Source organism: Falco rusticolus, chromosome 12, assembly GCF_015220075.1.
Source record: "Falco rusticolus isolate bFalRus1 chromosome 12, bFalRus1.pri, whole genome shotgun sequence".
NCBI classification, from domain to species: domain Eukaryota; kingdom Metazoa; phylum Chordata; class Aves; order Falconiformes; family Falconidae; genus Falco; species Falco rusticolus.
The window spans coordinates 28,006,530-28,027,023 of record NC_051198.1 but is presented as its reverse complement, the minus strand read 5'-3'; the positions used below and the strand labels follow the sequence as shown (position 1 = coordinate 28,027,023).

General features: G+C 44.9%; 1 protein-coding gene across 1 annotated transcript; it reads right to left on the bottom strand.

Annotated features, from left to right (window-relative positions):
* Window positions 1-514: 514 nt before the first annotated feature.
* Window positions 515-19,831, bottom strand: PSEN2 (presenilin 2). Its single transcript, XM_037405038.1, has 11 exons — window positions 19,702-19,831; window positions 14,082-14,278; window positions 13,122-13,351; window positions 12,020-12,161; window positions 11,096-11,163; window positions 10,068-10,288; window positions 9,138-9,236; window positions 7,309-7,386; window positions 5,535-5,654; window positions 4,907-5,025; window positions 515-2,977 (listed from the first exon to the last, which is right to left on the bottom strand). Exons 2-11 carry the CDS (start codon window positions 14,223-14,225, stop codon window positions 2,822-2,824), a joined length of 1,377 nt encoding a protein of 458 aa, XP_037260935.1. The 5' UTR covers window positions 14,226-14,278; window positions 19,702-19,831; the 3' UTR covers window positions 515-2,821.
* Window positions 19,832-20,494: the final 663 nt, after the last annotated feature.

The window sequence follows — 20,494 nt, the reverse complement described above, 5'->3', positions numbered from 1 at the left end:
GAGGCAATGCCATGAGACAGTCATTTTGGACTGGAGAGGAGTGGGAATGACCAGGATCACACAGGAAAATGCCAATACATGGCATCTCCTTTAGGACTTCAGGGTGTTGAGTGACACCCATCTTGATGCAGGTGTCACTGCAGCCTACCTGACAGCTGTGCTTTTTTCAGGGATGCGCATCAGCGGGAGTATTAGGATTTCTTCAGGGTGAAAGAGACTGCATTTCAGCAGAACGTGCAGCAAGTTGAAATCAGTGAATCAACACAGCAATCAGACAAATGCTTTGCTCATTCACGTTGCCAGGTCACCGAGTCAGTATCTCATGTAGTAGCCAACTAGGGAGTATAATGAATCCTGCCCTCTCCCTTTTCACATCATGGTGCACCATGGCCCAAGTTAACACCATGAACAAAACCCGATTTTATGCACGGGTAAGAATGTCCAATGAGATGAGAAATCACTCAATATCATTTTAAAACTTGTGTGTATGTGTGTATATACACATATAAACACATACAGCAAATATATATATTTGTAGCAAATACATATGAACTTCTACACAATTAAAACCACTCCAGTACATACATGATATACACCTATCACTCATCAGGACAATACATTTTGTTGCACTGACAGAATCTGTTGCTCAGTTACCTTTTATATTATGATTTTTCTAAGTTATGTGGAATTGCTCAGTGGAAGGCCAATCTTTGGCAAGCACAAATCTGCAGAAAACCACCAGCTGCAGCAGTGATCCTTCAGTATTTGATGGTACCTGCCAGTTTCTTTCAATTATCAACTCTGCTTTCATAGAAATAAATTGTTTCTAACAATATGCTACAACCCTGTTAAGTCAAGCAGGATTTTTCTTCCAGTACATATAAATATTTCACATCCTTTCTGCACCATGCAATGTGAAAAGTAGAATCATGTTTGCAAGTGATTGTATTCTGATTTGGCCCCATAACTGTTTTAATTAAAAAAAAAATAAATCCCATATAAACCCTAAAAAATGTCAGCAGACAGAGCTCTAGTGACTTATGTTTCCAGAGGAAATACCTTTTAGTAATAATTGTCTGCAACTGTTAAGTCCAAACATTGCAAATGTAAGAAATTACGACAGATAACTAAACAAAGAGCAAGAATGAATTACTTGTCCAAACTGAAACACACACAACTCATAAAAAGCCTTATGTGCTTTTTAAAAATTTGTTTGAATCACCTGTGTGACGTCCTTGTTAAATACCAAAGTAGATTAGCATGAACAGGTCTATTGGAAAAAGCAGTACCTTAAAAATGCATAGTTCAAAGCCTTATCTAGAGAGTGTTTTCAGAGATGAAATTCTGCGCCTCTCAATGACATTGCATTATTCACAAAACCTTGTATAATGTTATTGTAAAACACTGACATTGATCAGCTGTCAAAGAAAACAGCTTGTTTGTGTAACAGACACTCAAGTAAAAAGAAAAAAAAAATAATCACAGAACTTGGCTATTTCTAAAAAACTGTCTCTCAGAGTAGAAATAGAATTATTTTAAAAGGTGGATAAAACAGTAAGGTTCAGTCAGACCTGTATTTTTTACTGGCAACAAGCACTGTGGGGTTTTTGGGGTTTTTTAAATGAACTCACTTGAGGGTGTGTAAATATTCCTAGCATTAACGATGCCACATGTAGAGTAATGTAACAGCAGATTAAACTTTGCACTCCCCTATTTTGATACAAACTATGACAGGGTATTTCCAAAAGAGTCCCTTTGACAGTAAATAGCTATTTTAAAATTTGTAATAAAAAAATAATCTTTAAACAGTACCAAAACCCAGGTAAACCGAGTCTCAATCATTCTAAGAGGACTTCTTCATAAAGGGAAGATAAATCCTCCTTTAGAGCAGTTACAACAATGCACAGAAATGAGACCAGAAATACACACAAGAAGTTACAGGTCTGATTTACTGGAGCCGTGCAGAAATTTCCACCGTTTGGTAATTTGAGGATTGTAGTATGGACCCAGAAAAAGATTTCCAGAAAGATAAAGTGCTGGGAGGAGACAGGAAAAAGTATCTGTTTTCCCATGCGGAGTATCTGATGCACTGGACCAGGCAGCCCTGCCTTCATCAGCTGTTCGCGACAGTGGTGGATGTGCTCAGAACCAGAAGCCTGATGTTTAAACATCCTACCACTGACATCCTGTCTAGATCCATCATGGCTCACCATGTCTAAGGTCAGAATAAATAGGCATTTGGGGCAATTTCAACAGAATTTGTGTGCACAGAGGCCAGCTTATGAAGTTCAGCCTCATTTCTCTAACACTCATGACCAGGTGTAATGCACTGCTCTGTTCTGTGCATGCTGACTGCTATGCTCTTCTAATTACAAGTAGAACTTACTCACACTGCATGTTTGCACAACACTTCAAAAGCGTGAAGTATTGGAAATTCTCGAGTACTGTTAAACTTGACTGCAATCCAGGGTTAAAACACCTTAGCTTCTGGAAGCACAGATCACAGACAGCCTTTACCTCTCCAGTATCCCATGCTACATACAGGTTTCTGTGCTCACAACACCCAATGTGCACATCAGATAACATAAAAGTAATGCTCTGACATCAGCAATGAGCCAGGCTTTTCACTGGAGTCCAAAAGTCCTGTGAAAAATCTCCGTTCAGTATGCAACTATTAGATTTTTAGTACACATCATGTCACAGAGTTAGTGTTTTCCTTACAAATATATGGCACTAAGTGTAAAACTTTATGACTTATTCCAAACAGTGTACCATACTTCACAGCAAAGCTTTAAAAAGAATCCTCTAACTCCCGCTTCTTCTAAATATACAGCTGGTGGGAGGCCAGGGTGTCCATGAATGGTCGCACAAGGTTGTCCGTCGAGAAGTAAAAGACCAAGCCAAAGGTGATGGAGATGGGAAGAGCAGGCAAAGCTTTCTTAAAAACAGCCAGTAATAAAAGAGTTAAGCATAAACCCTGCCAGAGAGAAGAGAATAAAAAACACAAGATGTAGCAAGAAGCCCAGAAACATATCTGTCATCAACAACCCAATATACAAATAATATATATATATATACATATATATAAGCTGTACAGCAATTGAAGCCTGCCTGAGCTACCAGTGGCTCAGTGTACCTAAAAGTGAGGTACATTTGCCCACAGCTTCATCTTTCACACAACGTGGCCAGGTATTTTCTTCAGCAATCTTGAGCACAGCTCTACTGAGACAGCGAGGTAAACAACTAATGCTGACATACAGCTGACCTCGAGAGGTTAATTCATTTACAAATTATTTTACATTTTGTTCCGTGCCATTATGTATGAAGTACTGATCCAGCAGATAAAAGCACTTAAATCCTGGTGAACTGCACAGGTAAGGAGTTTCACCGGAGGACTCAGTGGCATGTACTTCTGACACATTCCCAGTTTTCAAAGTCTCTTGCAGTAAAAAAACCAAAACCAAACCAAAACATAACATCCACTATTGTTCTTTCAATTGGATTGCTTACTAGGATAGGTGAATTCTGGTTTTATCTGGATAGCAGGCCAAGATCTGTTTTTTGGAGCATGTGCAAAAGCTTTTGTATATTTTGGGTAGGCAGTATGGCTAAGTGCATTTAGGTATGGATTCCTTCTCTCATCTGAGCCCTTTTTAATTCTTCCATGATGACAAAACTTCAGAGACACTAGGCTTCAAAAAATACCTACTAGCTAAAGATCAGCAGACAGGATTTTGTCAATTAAAAAAATAAATAAATCTGCATTTCTAGACTGCAAGTTGGATTAAAATCCAACTGAGCCCATAGCTCTGTTCTTGCACTCTCAGGGACCGTATCTGGCCTACGCCTGCTCCTTTGTTCACATCTGTATTTAAAGATGTGCTCACTGCTGGGACATTTTCGGGAACCAGAAAGCCACATAGCAGCAAGATTATGAAACTGCAAAAGGAGACACAACAAATTTTAACAGCACCATAAAAGAAACAGAATGGGGCATTTGGCCTCACAGACAGACAAGCAAGAACATTTCCCCCAGCAAATGTTGGACCCCAGGATATGGAGCTAGGTGATCTTACAGGTTTCTCTGACCTGTGAGACAGGAAAGTTACACTCAACACTTGTTATTTAACTTAGCTTGTTTCTAGTTCTCATGCTTTTTTATCCACAACCTTCACAAGTGGAAGTCACTGTCTTTCACTATCCTTGGGATCCAAGTGATGAAATGGAGGCCTAAGAAGGGGCTCACACAATAACTCGTTTTCTTTTACTTTCTTTCAGTTGCCCTTCTGGTTGGTTTCCATGAGGACGCTGAAGTAAACAGCAAGTTCCTAGTAATAATTTTCTACCTAGCTGAAAGCTCAATAGTGTGTGGTCATTCGACCTTGCAGGACCAAGTGCTTTAGCAGTTACAGTATGATTGTGATCTGCTTGTACTGATAATTTCCATGGATTTCTAAGTCTCCTTCCTTCCTGTTTTTTCCAGCTCGAACACCAGAACAAGACAGATCTTCATCCTCTTACCTAGTAGCTCTCCTTAGCACAAGGGAGTTAACCTTTTCAACTACACTTGCTAACCAATGTGGAGTTCACAATATTGACTCTCGTGGTTGACAGAAGTCCCTAGTCTTTTAACACACTAAAAGTTCACCTCTAACTGTCGTCGCTGGGACTGTTTTACCCCCACCATCGCCACACTTGCCTCTGCTCTGATGAGTCTGTATCATTCAGCTTCAGTGGCTTTTAAAGCCTGTCTTTATAGACGGAGTTTCTTTATAGAGAGGTAGTTTCTCCTGAATACCCAGCATGTTACCTGCAGTGGTTTAGCAGTGCTCAGCTGCTGGTGCTTCTGGCAAGACTTCTGTACTAAACTGGGTGTAACAAAGTTTTTAAAAGCTTGCTCACTTACTATGAGAATGGCTACAAAGCAGGCCAGTGTAGTATTCCAGTCTCCACTAGCTGTGGCAGCTGCTTTCCCAACAAGCACACTGTAAAATATGAAGTCTCCAAGACCCAGCTTCACACCGCCTGAGAGAAGTGGAAAAAGAAAACAAGCGTTAGTTCTGCTCCTCTTGAACAAATTCTTGTCCCCTGGGGAGCAGGTGAAGCTTCCTGGTCCTGGCTCCCAACCTGGCTCCTTAACATCCCACACAATACTGAGGAGGGTGACACTTCCAGCCCCCTCTCCCACAATTGTTTTTGCTCAGCCTCATTCTCTGAAGTGCTTCCCAGGGCTGCTTTACAGCTGTACCAGCTGAAGAAGCATGAGGACAGCAAGAGACGGGAGGCAAGGGGAAGAAGGAACAGGCTACGTGGACAATTCAGACAGGAGACGTCACTGGAACCACAATCCCGAAACAGATTCTGCAGCAGCAACAAGTAATACACAGTCAGACTCAAGATCTCTTATTGCTCAACAAGTCACAACTCTTCAAATTAACTGCGATTAGACTAAACTGGGTAACAAGAGCGTTAACCACAATGAATAAAAACGTCAGACTGACTACCCTGAAGAAAAAGTATAAAGCTTCCCTTACGTTCTTCCTCCTCGAGCTCCTCTAAAGAAGTGGTGGGGCGGGTTGGAACAGGACTCCTCGTCTCTGGCATCTGAGAGCCTGCGTGTGAAGGGCTCCTGTGGTTCTCTCTCCCATCCTCAGCTTGGTTGCACAAAAACAGGCCAACAGCAGCAGACAAAAAAAAAAAAGAAACACAAGTAGTAGCTACATTTATAACTTGTTCCAATGCATGAAATCCATACTCCTGTGAAGCTTCTCTGGAATGGGTAAGCCATTTTCTTCTTGGAGGTTTGATCATCAGGGCCAGTTCAAGCAGAGACATTTAGTGGCTTTGAGGAAAACATGTGTGCTATTATTTGAAACAGTCGGAAGGGTACATGTTCACAGCTTCTTTGGCAGCTACCCAGGAGTTCAATGGCTTTAACAAGTGAGTACGTACACATAACTAAGTATTACTCTGCACTGACAAGAATGACAAGTAAAACCAAGTAAAGTTAATATGCATTCCCACATTGTTATATCTTTGGGGTGGAGGTGCTCAGGTATTCCCTAACTAGTCATATGAAAAAAAACGGATGACTAAGAGGACTGCTGTTTATGAGAAAAGTTCTGCCCTGAATCACATTGACGTTGGAGCTGAGTGTTCTACCTGTAGAAAGCAGACACATTTCATTGTTCACAGATTTAATTTTTTTTTCTCCTCCCTGTTAAATACCTCCAACAGAGCCCTTGGTAGTGCTTTTGGAAGCAGCCTGTCTGTGCTATATTACTCTACCCGACAGCTGTTTTTCAAAAGCACTCATACAGACCTTCCAGTCCACATCAGCCTGACAGGACGCTGCTGCTGCAGATGCAAGCAGACTGTGATCTGGGACACACAGAGCTTCCACAGAGGCATTCTGTACACCTCAGCATGTAGTTTGCACCCACTCTGCACCCATTTTCAAAGCAGGATCGTGCCTTTGTGGTTTGTTTAGTATGTCAGCTGCTTTATCCTGAAATAAGCAGCATGTTCACTCACCAAACCTTAGCACACATTTATTGTTTTAACATTAAAAAGTACTGTCATCTCTGAAGTGCAACAGAACCAGATGGGATATCCTCCCAATGCCACAAGTCAGATTTTATTCAGTCACCTTAAAACTGCAATTTAACTTGCATTTCAATTAGATAAAAGCAAAGGCACACAAATTACCACAGGACCAGCCAGAATGTAAACTTGGAACACATCAGCTGCTGTTTAGTAACTGCCCAAACATAAGCCTTTACCCAAGAGGAAAGGTAAAGATGTTAATCTTCTTTGGCAGGGTAAACCATATTGCACTTACAGCTAGGTAAAAGCACGTCCACTCCACGGAAGCGGCCCGAATGCAACACAACGCAGCACACAAGTTCAGCAGCTCCTCAGCATTTTATTTATAAGCCTACGTTATAAATTTTTATTATTATGTATTTTACTACCCCCAGCTAGTAAAAATATAAACCTGTACTAGCCCGCTTTCAGCTTTGACTTCAGTACATCTGAAGATGTGTCTTGAACAACACTTCTGTTTGGTTTGTTTTTTAAATAAAAGCAGCCTGAATACTGGAGCTTCCTACATCGTCTGGTCATCTTTACTGCCAGTCCCAACAGCAGGTTTCAGACCATCACCACGTTCTACAACTAATGTAACAACACTGGAAACAAAAAATGCATCCATCAGGGTTCAGGGGCTTCCATTTACTTGCAGTCTCAAATATATACATCAGTTCCATGGGACAGTGCCCTGTATAGAAGAGTGACATGCAAGCAAACCTGCATCCCATGTCTGCTGAATTGGTCCTCTTGCTGCTGTGTCTGGCTTCGCCATGCCAACTGTCCATATCATAGCAGCTAGAAGAGAGAGAGAAATTAATCAGCCGCATAAGACATCTCTGAGCCATAGTGGTCGATAAGTATTTAGCTGTCCCTAAAAATACAAACCCTTGCCCCTGTAAATGCTTTTAAACCACTCACTCTTCATTGGTTTCCCTAGGCACTTAGAAGGCAAGGTGGGAGAAAATTAAGGCAGTGCTTCCATTTGGTTTTTAAGAACGTCCCAGAGCACAAACAGCTAAGTGCCAGCATAGTCTTCTCCTGGTTTCTGGCTCTTCTCCTCAAAGAAAAGAATTTCCCAGGAAACGATGCTAGTACAAAAGGTAACCAGAGGTTAACTTACACAGCTTACTCCTCATATTTCTGCTAAAGGTAAAGCACACAAGCAAGGGATATACAGGAGCTGTCAGAGTGTTAGTTTTCTCTCTTATTTGTTTTGGTTCTTTCCTGTCAAAATACTGGCTATTTCTGTTTTGGTTCCAAGAATAACTGAAGGATGTTTGGGGGTTTATTCTTGAGATGGATCCCTAAATTAAGAAGGAGTACAAACCATTCTGAGATCAGTGGAAAGAAACTCAAATCAGCTGTTTAAGTGTGCATCAGTGTTCCTGTTTTTATAGAAGCTAAACTAAAGAAAATAAGCCAAGGCAAACACAGTGCCTGCTTTTCCACTACAAGCACAGCCAAGGTGATGTTTTTGCACCTAAAGGGAATCACAGAATGTGGTCTTGCAATGGAGACACTGATATTCCGCACAAGAGTTTTTTGTTCAGTATTTATTATTTGTTGAATTGCATTCTCCCTTAGAGAAACTCATTTGTTACCTAAAACACGTGAGAGACTTCATCTACATTGTCTCTGGTCAGTATAACAGAATCTCCAGTAAAAGGGAGATCAGTTGAAGCCAACAGAAGCTCTGCTTGGAAATATATAACTTTTATATATGTTTATATATATATAAAACATTAAATGCTTGAAATAAAAAGGTCTATCAGGTTGTAGGCATCCTCAACTTAGCACCCAACATTTGGAAATACCCATTCATCTTACAAGCAATATAATGCAAAAGTCACTGAGGTCCATGAAGCACTTGAGTCCAGGTCCCATGAGGGTTGTGTTGCCTGCCTTCCAACCATCTTAACCTTAAGCACATATACACCTTCTTTGAGAATAAGGGCATCAGACACCATCTTAGTTAAACAGCCCAAGAAAGTCAGGGAAGAGATGACTGATTTTGTTTGCAGAGCAATACTTGAATAGAGCCCTTTACAAAGCGAGCAGCCACACAACGACCAAGAAAGCAAATATATTCTAAGCACTACCATCTGTATAGTGCCCAGAGCAAGATGGGGCTACAGGAAGAATGGACCCTCATCACACATTTAAAGCGTGTCTACAAAGTGTATGCACAAGGAATATGTGTATTGAGTGAGCATCATCTAATCACAGAACTTTACAAACACTACTGTCCATTTAATACAGGTTTTTGTATACAGAACAAAGGGGCATGTTCTGCACTGTATTCACGAAATGATAAATTACTTTTGAACACTTCAGCCTCACAAGGCAAACGTGGGCTTTCTTTGGCTATTGGAGTTGGCACCATTGTAACTGATAAACAAGGCCTTCTACAAATGGTCTGTTCCAGAACATAAATAGGCACCAATCTTAGAGCAAGGAAGTAACGAAAATAGTACTCTTTGGTTTGACACAGAAATAGGTTGTGAGTTTAATCTGGCTAAAAACATTAACATTCTAATCTTACTCACAGGAATATATTAATGCAGGAAAAATGGGCTCATTTCTCTCCTGTGCAGTTTCTACCAGCATTCTCAGTGGCCCCTTGGGACAGAGAACAGCCATCAGATCTGCAAAGAGAAAAAGGCCACATAATCTCATCTCAAACTATCATGCACATTTTACATTCTTATCTTTAAAAAGCTATTCTCCCCCAAAATTACATCTATCAGTATTAACTGGATGATTTCCTGAATGGCAGTTTCTGCCACTTCGCGTAACTGTAGCTGTTGTATTCCCTGATGGTGTTGTTCACTTCAAATACCATCCTCAAGCCTTAATGTAAGAGCAAGAGTTTTCATTGAGCTAATCCTGTAAAAAAACCCTGGAGAACACCGCCTTATTTCTTTTAAAGTAGACGACAGCATTCCATTGAGGTTTTAAATTTAATTAGAGAAGGACTGGGGATCCTTTGTTCACATTCCACAATCCATCACTACGTACGCTGACTCTGTGTTTCACATGAATGAAGGTCTTTGGTCCAGTTCCTCTGCGCCTAGCCTCTCTACTTGAGCAGAGCTCCTCACCAACCTGACTGTAACCTCCCAGCTACCTCTTGTTCCGCAGGTTCTCTTGAAACTTGTAACTTCTTGATAACCATAGATGAAACCTGCAAGACTATCAGGTTGCTACTGATAAAAATCCAACCACCCCTACCATGCAGCTGGAGGTAGCTCAGTACTTCCCCGACCTGATCTACCATGTCTTTCAACTGGAAAGAGTACAGTACCTACACAAACAGTTAACAAGACACAAGCCAGGGAGTCAACTTAATTGCCCGTCTGCCTCTTTCTAAAGCTGTTAGCACTGTACATTTGTTTTTTGAATAACATACAGTCCTGAGATGGCCTCAGAGTAACATCTCCATGAGCCATGCCTTGAGAGTCACAACCCAGACTTACCATAGATGGAGATTGCACCTAGAATCACCCATGCTGACCACTCAGGTAGATATTTAATGAAAACCAGTGCCATTAGAGCACTGATCATAATGAGATATGCTTGCTGGAGCTGCAAGGGACCTTTCCAGTGAATGCAAATCATTCCAACCGCTCCAAAATTCCAGATGATTAAGAACAGAGTGGGGTAATCCATGGCCACATTGTAGGTCTTCAGTACTTCACTGGAATACAACAAGAAAATTTAGCTAAGCAATAAAAGCCACTGACACACAAAGCATCCTACTAGCTGTAGCTAAACAGACAAGGCTCCTACTAGGGAGCAGGATAGCAGCAGCTCTCATCATGAAAGGGGAACCTGCCTTGCAGCCAGCTGCTGCTCTTCGCTCTCTGTTCCTTCTGCAGGAGACTGACATGCTGCGTGTGAGGACAGTCACCACGCTGCCTTAGTCCCCAGGTCAACAGTGATTCCAAGGGTTTAAGCAGGCAGGGTTTCAAGTCTTAACCACACATAGGCCTGCAGCTACACGACCACCTGCAGCAAAGAGTCATCCTACTAGATGCACAGTGTGCACAGTTAAAAATGAAAAGTTTTAACGTGTGTCACCCACAAGTTAAAAAAAAAAACAACAAAACAAAACAAGCTGGGAGCTAAGGGAATGAGCCTGAAACAACATGGTCTGAGAAAAAGACAAGGCAAACCAGAGAACCGACTCAGCACATGAAGTTCCTTTCCACTTGCTTCTCAACGTGTAACTCGGGGCCCCTGTACCACAAGGTTCAGCCTGTTCATTTCATGCTCACAGCATCACTTCCCAGTGATTTTTGTAGAGTAGGCACTGTAAAATCAGGCATTGCCCACTGAAGACCTCATTTTCCATTTTTTAAAGAAGAAAGTTAGCCAATTCTAACAATTCTTAAACACCCATTTGGAGAAGGGAGACATTCCTTTCCTTTTTCAAGTTGGGGGTTTTCTGCAAAGAGGTGAAGGAGCCCTGAACTGCCAGGTTACCTGCACCGTTCCCACTTACCCGAGATATATGTAGGTAAAGAGGAAGAGCAGCATCAGAGAGGACAGAATCAACCAGCCATGGATGAACTATCAAAGGCAAGAAGAGACAGTGATTGAAAGGGCTTTTACCCGCACGCAGGTTGCGGTGCTGCATGCACTATGTCCAAGTCTCCTTCTGCACTCCTCCTTCAAAGACCCCGCCTTCCCCACTGCTAGCGGGGGCAACCAGTTGCGCCCAGTTCTCCAAACTTTCATTTTACATTCTACCCTGTAGTGTTTATTTTTGTTGTCGAGTTGTGGGGGTTTTTCAGTCTCTTTCCTATCCATTTCCATGTGTATCCATACTGGCTCCTGGCTTAGGTGGGTAAGCACGTTCTCTCTGTTTGGTGTAGAGAAGGAGGGGTTTGCCCAAGGCTGTACGATAAATCCACCTCAGGGCCAAGTTTAAAAAGCAGCAATAGCCAGTACTGGAATGCTGGGCTGGTACCACATACAGCAACTCCCTGGACACCACAAAACCTGAGTTTGCCTTTCCCTTTAAGCCTTGTCCCCTTCCACCAGAGCCTCCACAGGCAGGAATAATACCAGTACCCACAAAGCTTGTCAGAAACTTCTTAAGAGAAGGCATTCACAGTAAAGGGTAGAACTTAGTCTGTAAGTACAAATGGCAAAACCTTTTGATCAGATGGAGAAGACACAGACGTGACTAACACAAAGTAGCAGGCCTTGTTGTCGCTACCATTAGTGACAAAATAAGAGCAAAGCTTATTCAGGTGCACAGCTCTACCACCACTGGCAAAGGCTTCCGTAGAATATGATTCTTGCTGTGACTAAGACGTGGACTAGCCAGTGTAGCGCCTGTATTTCTCACTGCCACACAAGCCCCACCTGAACTCAAGTTCACAGCACATAGGTGAAAAAGGCTCTGGCATGAATGCTTTACCTTGTAGCAGCGATATTTATAGAGCAGAACTAGGAACACTGTCATTACAACGATGACGCTGATCATTATGATGGTGTTCAACACCGAGTTCAAGAGACGCTGGCCCACAGATGGGGTATCCTCACTAAAAGGAGTGTAGATCCTGCAGTATAAAGCAAAAGCCACATAAACTATACGTGTTCTCTTCTAACTGCCCCAAGATAAAACCAGACCTCTCTGTGTGTGGGAAAGAAAGCGAGGTAGGACTGCCAAGGACAGCAAACATGAAATATAGCCTCCGAAGGGGCTGGGCTCCAGTTAATTATCCACTAAAGATTAGTGGTCTCTATCAAAAGCACATTCCTACAGAGAAGTTGTGGCCGACAGAGCTGTAAACAAAAAGACCTAGAGTATAAATGACTTAATTTTAGTAACTTCTCTCCAGGCCACATTTTTATTTTGTGCTCTGGATCCTCTCTGTAATTACAAGGATATATCCCAGGTGCTGTCCTGAAAAGAGGGGGACCCTTTCTTTCCACACTTTGCAGGAGAGGTTTGGACTTTTAGCCCTTCCCACCACCCTGCATTCCCCCCATTTTGTTTCCTTTGGTTCAGTTCAAGGGACCAGAGTCCCCATTTCTCTACCAGAGATGTGAAGCGCAGTTAGAGCCCCAGGGGTGCTCTCGGGCACAGTCAGCAAGAGCTGGATGGAATTACGTATCCACACCATGAGTCTTTAGGAACCAGAAATGTCATCAGGAAATGAGACACTCATCCAAATGAACATGCTATTCCCTGATTGCCGCCAGCTAGTGAGTGAACAGCCTAGGAGTTCAGCCTGGGCCTTTTCATGCTGCGTTATGAAGCAACTTCATTATTACGCTGCTCACAGGCTTTGCTTAGGGCACCCTAATGACAGTGCTAACGAATCAGCATAACGCAGATATGGAAAAACTTACACAGGTGAATGTAGCATACTTTAGTAAGATCTCTGTACGTCTACACAGCTACCTTTAGCTGTGTAAAGACTCCCAACCTGCCAAGGAAGCACTCTGTGTACGGAACATGTGTGTAAAGCTAGGGATCTCATGTACCCAGAGGCTGTTTTGAAGACCCCACTTACAGCTGCCCGTTTTTCTCCGTATAGAAGCGCACTGACTTTATGGTGGCGACGACAACAATCATACAAAGGGTGACAGGCACAAAGAGCATGATTACATGCTTTGCTCCATATTTCAGAGTCAGTTCCTCCTCTTCATTTTCCAAGGTGCTTTCTCTCACTGGAACTCCCGAGTCAGACATTTCCCCATCAGCAGTATCGTTAGGGCTACGGCTGCTACCTGTTCGCCTCTTCTGAAAAGAAAAATCAGCAAATGTGTAAGATGCTTCTTTTATTTGTGTTCAAAGATTCATTCCATCATATTTCACAAGGCTGCTGTAGGCCACCAGAGCATACCAGCTTGTTACTAATAGAAAGGTACCAACTGAACAATACAATTAGAAATTCCATTGCAAACAGGCTGAAAGGGAGTTTCTAAACCAAAACCATGAATATTTAAGGGCCTTTTCAAGTGCAGTTATATAGATGGACACATGCACATGAAGAGCAACATGTCCAGAACCGAGATAGAAGAAACGTCACCTGAAGTAGCATAAGCTTGGCCAGTCGCTCCCCTCACAGCAACGCTGTGCTTGCTTTACCCTGCTGCTTCCCTGGCTGCAGGACTAGGTTCTATTCTAGTATTTGCTGCATTGGACCAGAGCAGGCAAAGGTTTCTGGCAAAACAAGAAGGCTGAAAAGGATATCCTGTGAGAGTCATATGTGCATCAGGTCCTGATTAAAAGCCTGCATCTTTACCAAAAGGAAGGAAAAGGGAGGAGTATATATGGAGATAAAAGGGGGGGAGAGTCACAGTGGAGGAAATGGGAACAGGCACTGCTGCTGCAGGCTGAGAGTGACACCAGAGAAACATCACCGGCCAAAGCCAACCCTAGAAGCCAGTCTGCTGGGACTGAGGGGTAGCAGGACTACATCTGTCATCACACCCCATTTCTTCACTGCCCGGGAAGGACATGCACCTACCCTACGTGCCTGCACTTCCCCTGCTTCTGAGGCTTGCAGGCCGTCTTGGTAGGAGGGTACTGGAGGGCTCTCTGCAGACATTAAAGATGTTCTCTCATTGCAGGGCTCCTCCTCGCTGTCCGAGTTGTTCATGAACGTGATCATCGTTGTTTTCCTAGGGAGCGCTCAGGAGGGGCACAGCCAAGCACTACTCAAGGCTGAGGGGACAAACAGAGCAGAAGGAAAGAGAAACAGTGAACACCACAGTGCAGACAACTGGAAGTCTAAAGAGGGGGCACAATTTCAGCAGGGAGGTTACAGCACGCTCTTTAACTCCATCTCCTTCTAACAGCCGATTTAGCCTGCTGTCACTCCAGGCATGACAATCTGTTCAGTTAAAGTCACTGTGACTTTTGCAGTCACGGAGAACAGCAAAATGCAGCACTGAAGCAATTTAATACTTTTTCTTTGCCACAGCTTTCACAATTGCTGCCTCTATTTTCCCTCTCCCATCAGTACACCTTGACATTCACAAAGGTTTCTCAGTGCTTAGCTTAATGTTTGTTTTGCACGGGTCAAACAAACCTTCACCTCAAACACTGGCTGCCTGCTAGAAAGCCAAGAGAGCTCAGCTCTTACACAAGACTCCTCCAAGCACCAGCAGGTAGCAGAAGTTTCTTACTAACCCAGAGCATTGGCTTTACGTAAGCCACTAACCAAGCTGTCCCCCTGTTAGGACTGTTTATTAACCATATGAATATTATAAGCAGTTCTTTTTGCCCATGGACAAGGAGAGGTTTGTGTAGAAAGGGAAAGACCTGTCTCTTTTGGTGAGCCACCTGGGTTTTTTTCCTTATGTTGCCTTGTCATTAAAAGCAAAACTACTTGGATGGGTAAAAACTTGGGAGTATTAAAAGTGAGGGCTAGAAATGTTTGGCCTCTTTCCACCTACTGCTATGCAGAAAAGCAAGCAAAGCAGTGGCACAGTGCAGAAAAGAAAGGAACAGCTTTTCTTTCTAGACACCAGAGAAAGGAAGTATACTGCCAAACAGCCTTAAGGCCAGGATTTCAGGAAGCTCTAAAGGCAGGTGATAGGGAAAATCCTTTTAGCTTTTATTAAGACAGCTTAACAAATCAACTGGAGTAAATAAGGATGATTTAAGCCATCTTCTGATTCTCAGCCACCTCTCCATGAGCAAAACCAGACCTCTAATGCATTGTAAAGCTGTAATATCTACAAGAACTCCTCTCCTCTGCAGTATTTTAGTGAAGCCCCTGCATCTCAAGAAATATGTCTAACTCTGAAGGGGAAGCTGAAGAAGCCATGTGACTTGGATGCAGTCACTTAAATCTGAATCATGCTTTCACAGTTCAACCAGTACACTATGCATGCTGTCTAGCAGCCAGCTTCAGAGGTTAGAGTGGGTACTTTGAAGACCTGTGAGATATTCTTGCTTCTCACTAAAGCAATTGAAATTCACTTTGGAGGAAGGAAAGAGGGAGGAGTGGAAGATTCCCCTTTCTTTCACAACCTCCTCAACACATCTGGTACCTTCAAGAAATTTTAGAATGTCAACTCAGTCTGCCCAAGTAAAAGATTTTTCAGACATCTGCTCCTCCCCCGCCTTCTGTTCAAGCTTTTCCATATCATTTTGTTCCTCTTTTAGTGATAAAAGTGGTACAGTTATGGAAAACAAACGCAGGGGTAGCCCTCAGGCCAGGCCTGCCAGCTTCATAGTAATGCTGTGTTCTTACCAAGCAAGCCGCCTAACACTTGCTTGTTTCTTACAGAGCCCAGAATCTCCACTCTGGGTGCTTAACACACTCTTCAGACTGAGCATGCAAGGGCTCACAATTTACAGTTGAAAGCCTAGATTCTGGTTCAGTTATAGGATTCAGGTTTTTGAAGAAGTTGGGTACGTACAGTCATTCAATCATGACATACTTCTGGATCTGTGAACAGGCTAAGTTGCGCATGCCACAGGATCTGTGATCTGTGGAATTTAAATAACTCTTAAAACCTTCTGCCCATGTCAGAGAACAAAGGAGAAATAAAGATTTACTCTCTGATAGTTTGGGATCAATATTTAGGTTTTAACAACCCAATGAAAATATTAAAGAACTTTTTCTCTCAGTATTTCAGAAACTACCACACAATTTTTGCTATATGATCAGAGCAATTCTGCAGAGGATTTAGAAGGGATAACCAATTAGCCTACTTTCACGACCCTAACTATGCCTGTTGGAGAAGTTAGCCCCATAGCAGAACCACAGTGCTAATTACTAACGTTCACAATTCCATGGAAAAAGAATCGTATGTTATAATACAGCAATTTGTAAGCTGGGCATTTTCTACTATTCTCCCTCAAACAAAGACATGGACAAATGCAAAGACGCAACAATACTTCTGGTCAGCATGCAGACTTAGACCTGAACACAGCTTTACTGTCCCTTGTTTACAAGGCTTTGGTTTCAGCAAGGGCTGACACAAAGAGACCCCAGCCTACCTCGGATTTTACAGGAGCTCCTCTGTCAACCAGCCCTCAACAAATCCTCAGGTGCTGTACTCACAGCTGCCTTAAACTGACCTAAATATATGGTCCTGCCAAAGGGGTTGTCCCACCACCTTCAGTTTCTCTGGTGCCAACACCAGGTGCTCATCAGCTGTTCTGCTCTTTTGAAAAGACAACAGGCACTTGTTTTCCTTGGCTTTCACAGAGCCAGGTTCCAGCAGGACCAGCTCCCAAGCTGGCTGCACGAGTAGCCCTGGTGCCAGTGCCTACATGAGGTAAAGGGGAGTGCTGGGCAGGCCACCCCCCTTCTAGTTGGGTCAAGCCTTACAGTGGCAACCCCTCCGCTCACTCCCAGACAAGCGGCCCACCCTGACCTCAGGTATGCAATGCCTATGGCAGTGTGGCGCTTAGTCAAGCAGGGGTCTTTGACATATGGTTTACAGAAGCAGGAACACTGGCCCTCGCCTCTGCCCTGTCACAGGCCCAGCAGTGGGTTTTGTCTAATGCCACTATTTATGCATCAGACTGCACTTTGAACTGGCATCAAGGCTGTGCTGGCTGCTGGAGAGAGCTTTGGGTTAAGCAGCGTGTCCGTCAGGGGAGGAAGAACCAGCCTGGTCACTCTCACACCCATGCACCCTGCACCAGGGCACCCTTTGGGCTGAGCAGAAGAAGAGAAGAGAAAGCTTCTGCCCTGGAGGCTTGCTTGCCAAACAGAAAGGGAGACACAGAGCACCAGGCAACCAAGAAAGGGGTGTTATAAAGCAATACTTTTCTGATATCATTTTACTGGTTAAAGTGATTTCCACCTCCCAAAGACCCTGGATGCCCCATAATGGAAAGCACGGGAACCTCCTCTCCTACTCGTGCACCAAATACATCGGTGCATACTGACTGTGTTTTCCTAGGCTGAGCTGAAAAGGGGGAAGGTCAACTCCGGAAAGTAAAGCATGGAGAGCTGGGACAAGCATGCTTCCTTCCTGGCTATAGCAACAGGAAGAGCTTTTAGGGTGAGGGAAACATTTGTAAGCTCTATCTATAGAGCATGGTCTACCAAGTACAGTAAATGAAGAAGTTGAAGAACACATGCCAGATCATCAAACTGACCCAGTAGGTTGCAGGGTATCGGGCAAGGTTTTCCTCTTTTCCCTTGTGGATAGATTCAAACCATCAGGTTCCATTCAAAAAAATCCCAAGATGTTTAAGAGCCAATAGACCAAACTCTCAAAAGCGTATGGCAAAAATGGAAGGGGGCTGAAACTAGGTCAGTAGTTAAGTGTTTCTTATAATGGAGCAGCTGAGGTGGGAATACAATGACTCCTGTTTATAGCAGTCTTGTGAAGCCTGCAGGAGTCACCGTTTCTCTCCCTCCAGATGTCCTTTGCGCAAGGGACCTCTTTCCTCAACTGCAATAAATCAGCTTTATGGATTTTGACAAAACTGGGCCAGTACACACTAACATTAGGGTCTAGCCTCAGTTTGCCTTTTAATTTCATGCTGCACCATCACCATGCTGCAAATAAACCTAAATCCTTTACTTTGCATTTCATCCATCACAACTAATACCAGTACAACATCCAGCACAGAACTGCTGCTATAGGCTGGCAGAACACTTAATAATCAGCTTGAGAGTTAAAATTCCTGCTTATACATATTGTTCTCTTTGATGACAATTAAATAGAATTAGGGGAGTTTTGCTGTATTTAGATCACGAGAAAGCTTTGGCTGACATTGACAGCCTGATGTTCTCCTAAGTTTCAGCTGTAGCAATCACGGCTGTTGGTAAATATGAAGAGGAGGAAAAAATTTTAAGGAATCCTAAGTAGTGGGGCCAAAATTATGAGGAAAGATTTCCAGCTTCTTGCCAATAAACAAAAGCCAGAATGCACATACTGCTAAAATGACAGGGGACCTGGAACACACCATCTCAGTGGTCCAAAGAGACCTTGCAAATACCATTCGTTTTCAGCCTCAGAACTCAAACATAAAAAACATGAGACACTATAGGAAGCTGTAGAGATTTGTACCCTTCTTTCTCCATTTTAGGGCACACTAACATAGCTGACCTAGCACTGCTTTCCTTTGTCCCACAAGAAAGGCACAACACATAGCCCCAGTTATTTTGCTAGCAGAGCTGAAACCAGGCTCTCCCCAAGAGGGTCAGAGGGATGATCTTGCCAGCATTAAGCCCAAATACACTAGCAGTCACGTCCTCATCACAGCACAAAGGTGCCACAGCTCCGCAGACCTATTTACACCAGTCAAAACCTCAAAGCCTGGCTCACACTTCACACGCAGGAGCAGCTACTCGCGTTGGTCTTAACGCTGCCAGGGGCACCCGAGCCAGCAGGTGCTGGAGGTGACACAGCGGGGACACCCAAGGACACCTGCGATGGGGCTGGGTTCTCGTGTCATCATACCCAACGCCTTCACTGGGAGCAGGGAGCCGCCCCCCCCCCCGCTCCCCCCGGGGCCTGCCGCGAGCTGCGGGTGGGCACCGGGGTGGGCACCGGGGCTGAGGCAGCTCCCCTCTCCGTCCAAGGGCACGGCGGAGAGAAAGAGAGACAACAAACGCTTAAACAAACAGATAAACACCGCCCTGCCAGGCAGAGATTTTGCAGGAGGCCAGGGGGAGCCCCGGAACCCAGGCGGGGGTTTCCCCAGCTGCACTCCCTAACGGTCAGCAATCCGGCTGCCTCCGAAGGTGGCCCGGCCGCGCTTCCCAAGGAAATCCTGGACCCCGAGAAGTACAGATACATATATCAATAGCTTACGCATATATATGCACAAACAGACATATAAACATATATATCTGTATATATACATAATATGGACATATATAATAATACACACGCCTCCACACCCCACCCCAGAGCGCCTTCGGCAGCAGGCGCCAGCCGGCCCTCCTGCCCACAGCCCCCGTGCCGGGCCCCGGCGGCCAGCGCAGCGGAGCGGCCTCGCACGGCTCCAGCAGCGCGGCGACCCCGAGCCTCCCCCGCGAAGGCAGCGCCGCTCCGGAGGGAAGGAGGGCGGGCGGCAGGGAGGACAGCTGGGCCCCGCGGCGGTCGCGGCGGCGGTCGCGGTCGCGGTCCCGGCCCCGGCCCCGGCCCGCCGCCGCCGCTGTTTACCTGCTCCCGGCAGAGCACGAGCTCCTCTCCGCTCCCATTGGCTCCGGCGCACTCTGGCCCTAACGGCGGCCGGGGGGACGAACGCGCCCACCGGTTCGCCGCAGCGGCTGTCTCTCGGCGGTTGTTCCCGCCTACCAGCCACTTTCTCTCCCAATGGGAGGGAAGGATGGGAAGAGAGACGGCCAATAGGAAGGGGCCTCTGCCCGCCTTCTCCCTCCAGCGATGAGGTTGCTACGCTGGCGGAGCCGCGTTAGCGGGGCGGTCGCGGCTGCTCGGCGGAGCCCTCGGGTCACCGGGACCCGCCGTCAGCCCCGCAACCGGGCGCCGACGTCCGGGCTTCTCCCCTCAGCGGCAGCGAGGGAAACCGACGGCTCAGCTCGGCCGGGGCCCGCCCCTCCCTCCCGCCTGTCAGTGGCCCGGCGCTGCCTGCAGTGCCGCTGTGGAGACGCGGAGGGTGTCGGTGGCGGGCGGGAGCCGCCTGCTGAGGCACCGCCGGCTTCCCCTCAGCCTCACAGACCGCGTCCTCGCTGATCGCTTGGAAATGCCCGCCTTTACACCCCTAACATAGGTTTTAACAGACCCTGTAACTGAGCCACCGGCATTTTTAAAGCATTTAAATGCTACAGCCTTCGGTAAACGAGAAAGCTAGGCGAGTTCGCAGATCCTGGTTGAAATAAAAACGTTAACAGGGAAGCGCAGGGGCAGTAAACGGAGAGACCAGAGGAAATGGCCAGAGTGGTTCTTTAGGAGTTGTGTCTGATCTCTGCTCAGTTTATAGATCAAAGGGCTCAAT